At 46.2% G+C, this 3,317-nt stretch overlaps 1 protein-coding gene across 1 annotated transcript; it reads left to right on the top strand.

Annotated features, from left to right (window-relative positions):
* Positions 1-363: 363 nt before the first annotated feature.
* On the top strand, positions 364-956 carry LOC113927527 (transcription factor BTF3-like). Its single transcript, XM_035728645.1, has one exon. It carries the CDS (start codon positions 471-473, stop codon positions 954-956), a length of 486 nt encoding a protein of 161 aa, XP_035584538.1. The 5' UTR covers positions 364-470.
* The last annotated feature ends 2,361 nt before the right edge of the window (positions 957-3,317 follow it).

Genomic DNA, 3,317 nt, shown 5'->3' with positions numbered 1-3,317 from the left:
GATCAATCGGCTTCTCCCTCTCCCTCTGCTCCCTGTTCGTGCTCTCTCTCCATCTCAAATAAATTAATGAAATCTTATTTTTAAATTATCTTTAAGTTTTGGGCTCCTGGGTGGCTCAGTCGGTTAAGCGACTGCCTTCGGCTCAGGTCATGATCCCGGAGTCCCGGGATCAAGTCCCGCATCAGGCTCCCTGCTCGGCGGGGGGTCTGCTTCTCCCTCGGACCCTCTTCCCTCTCGTGCTCTCTGTCTCTCATTCTCTCTCTCTCTCAAATAAATAAATAAAATCTTAAAAAAAAAAAGGATGATGGGGTTCCCTGGGGGGTGGGGGTGGGGAGGTGGTTTGAAAGTCAAAGGAGGTGAGCTGCCATCTTGCGTCCCCGCGTGTGTGCACCTAATCTCAGCTGGTCCGCCCGAGACCCCCTGAGCGCCAACCCTATTCCCCCACGCGGTCCCATTTCCGCTCCAACAAGATGAAAGAAACTATCATGAACCAGGAGAAACTCGCCAAACCGCAAGCACAAGTGCGCATTGGTGGGAAAGAAACTGCTCGCCGAAAGAAGGTGGTTCATAGAACGGCTACAGCAGATGATAAAAAACTTCAGTTCTCCTTAAAGAAGTTAGGGGTAAACAATATCTCTGGTACTGAAGAAGTGAATATGTTCACAAACCAAGGGACAGTGATCCATTTTAACAACCCCAAAGTTCAGGCATCACTGGCAGCGAACACTTTCACCATTACAGGCCATGCTGAGACAAAGCAGCTGACAGAAATGCTACCCAGTATCTTAAACCAACTTGGTGCAGACAGTCTGACTAGTTTAAGAAGACTGGCTGAAGCTCTGCCCAAACAATCTGTGGATGGAAAAGCACCACTTGCTACCGGAGAGCATGATGATGATGAAGTTCCAGATCTTGTGGAGAATTTTGATGAAGCTTCCAAGAATGAAGCAAACTGAATTGAGTCAACTTCTGAAGAACATAAAACTTGAAGAAGTTACCGGGAGCTGCTATTTTATATTATGACTGCTTTGTAAAATTTTGTTCATGGATCTGATGAAATCTAGATCTCTAATATTTTTAAGCCCAAGCCCCTTGGACATTGCAGCTCTTTTCAGCTTTTGCTTATACACAATTCATTCTTTGCAGCTATTTAAGCTGAAGAAGCCTGGGAATAAAGTTTGAAACAAGGTTAATAAAGTTCTTTGCCTAGGAAAAAAAAAGAAAGTCAAAGGAGGTGATGACAGAGAAGACCCTGCTATGCTGGGGGATTTTTCTCCAATTGTGCTTTGCTGCCTAGGAGGAGATGTGAAGGTGTATTGTTGAGATCTTCCAGGACTGACTTTTTTTTCCAGGCGAGTATGAGGAAAAGACAAAATAGCCCAGTAAGTTTAGGGTAATAGCAAGATAGTGACTGACCGAGTGGACCGTGGAATCTAACATGGCTTCAAAGGGAAACAAAGTGTAGGTTGGTGGGTAATGAAAAGGAGAGGGGCCGGGGCCCTAAGGGCCTCAGTAAAATGAGGCATAGAAGAGGTGAATAAGTAGGCTAGAGTACAGTTCGAGGGGGTTGTAGTCAGGGTGGGAGATCTGAAAGATGAGAGGGTCCAGGAGAAGTAGGTGCTGGAGGTAGTAGAAAAGGCTCAGGAATTGAGAGGCCAGAGTATTTAGTAGGTCATCGGTGGATATAGTAACATCTCCTAGGAGTACGGCGGGGCTGGGGTGTGATAGAATATTGTGAGCTAGGAGGTGCAGTCCTTGGGGAATGAGACGGGAGTATCCGGGAGTCCAGTGGGTGACAACAACACCAGAACTTCAGAGGAGCAGCCATTTTACAATAATGTTTGGATGCTGCACCAGCGAATGAGGAACAGGTTACAGCCACCCCTCCTCTTAGGTGTGTAGGGTGTGGAAGAATAATTAAAAGAGCTACAAGAGAAGCCATACTCTGTGGGTAGAGATGGGTCTCAATTCAGGCAAGGCGATGGAGGTTCTCCATAAGGCTGAGGTACCAAGAGCCCTGATGAGAGCAGAGGCAGCAGAAGGGACGAGATGAAGAGGGGAGGCTGCGACTTGAGCATGTTTGGCTCACAGCTTGTGAAAAAGCTGTCATTAGAAAGATTTCATTCATATTTATCTATTTATTTATTGAGAGAGAGTGGGGGGCGGGTAGAGAAGCAGAGGGAGGGGGGAGGGAGAGCATCTGAAGCAGGCTCCACGCTCAGTGCAGAGCCTGACACGGGGCTCGGTCTCAGGACCCTGAGATCATGACCTGAGCTGAAATCAAGACTCAGATGCCTCACCAACTGAGCCACCCAGGTGCCCCTGTCATTAGAAAGATTTCAAAATCAGTGTCTGTGTTCAGAAAGCATTATTCCTGCTTCTCAAAGACATGCACACACATCTAATTGTCCTTCATTTTCAGTGGTGACCCTCTGTGTGTGGGGTCCGGCTCTAAAGAACAACGCCTAACCAGCAGTATTTTCTCCATGCTCAAGATTGTCCTTGGGCTTGTTTGGTTCCAGCTGCTGTTGGCTTAGCCTGGCATGATTTCTTCCTTTGTGTCCTTATCTCCCAGTTGGCCAAACACCATGGTTGCGGAAGAATCCTCCCACAAAGGATGACTTTAGGCCAGTGTTCTCTGGATGGTCTTCTATGTCTGCCTCCCACCACATCTTTCAGTCTGGGCCTTGAACTTGTCCTCCAGTGATTCCTCTGTGCTGTTCTTCCCCAGCTTCACTTCTGCTCCGGTATCCACCCTCTGCCTTTACCCATCCTCAGAGCAACGGATGGGGTATCGGACAGCAGGTGTCTCCAAGATCACACAGTGTAACAGATATCTATTATTAATACGAGAGGACATGGAACTCAATCTTCCCAATTTTTTAGTGGCACCTTTGGATGGCTAAGCAATTCTTCAGGCATCATTAAGTAAAACGAAAGTCAGTATGTAAACAGTAGAACTGAATCTGCCGATTTTCCCTTCCACCTTCCCATCATGATTTTCTTCCTAATTCTTAGAATGAAAGGTGTGACCTCATCTTGACACACATCACAAGTGTGTTTATTGTTTTTCTCAATCCCTGTGACTTAGAGTCATGCACCATAGTGGATAGGCCAGCTTAGAAGGCAAATCCCCTTACATGTGAAAAACACACTTAGCAAACTTGTTTCTCTATGCAACAGAATGAGAATAATCACATGAGAGCGTATTGCCATTTGGATAGCTTCAACCAAAACTCCTCACATGATTTTCAGTTCAGTGTTCTCTCTTCCGTTTTGTTTTGTTATTACCGTTTTGGATTTTGTTGTTGCTGTTG

The sequence above is a fragment of the Zalophus californianus genome, chromosome 7 (genome assembly GCF_009762305.2).
Source record: "Zalophus californianus isolate mZalCal1 chromosome 7, mZalCal1.pri.v2, whole genome shotgun sequence".
Taxonomy (NCBI): domain Eukaryota; kingdom Metazoa; phylum Chordata; class Mammalia; order Carnivora; family Otariidae; genus Zalophus; species Zalophus californianus.
Note: the sequence above shows the minus strand (reverse complement) of the source record. Positions and strands in the feature narration are given on the sequence as shown.

Bases quoted from the DNA above. Each gene is read 5' to 3' on its own strand.
- LOC113927527 (XM_035728645.1), top strand. From the start codon at position 471: ATGAAAGAAACTATCATGAACCAGGAGAAACTCGCCAAACCGCAAGCA.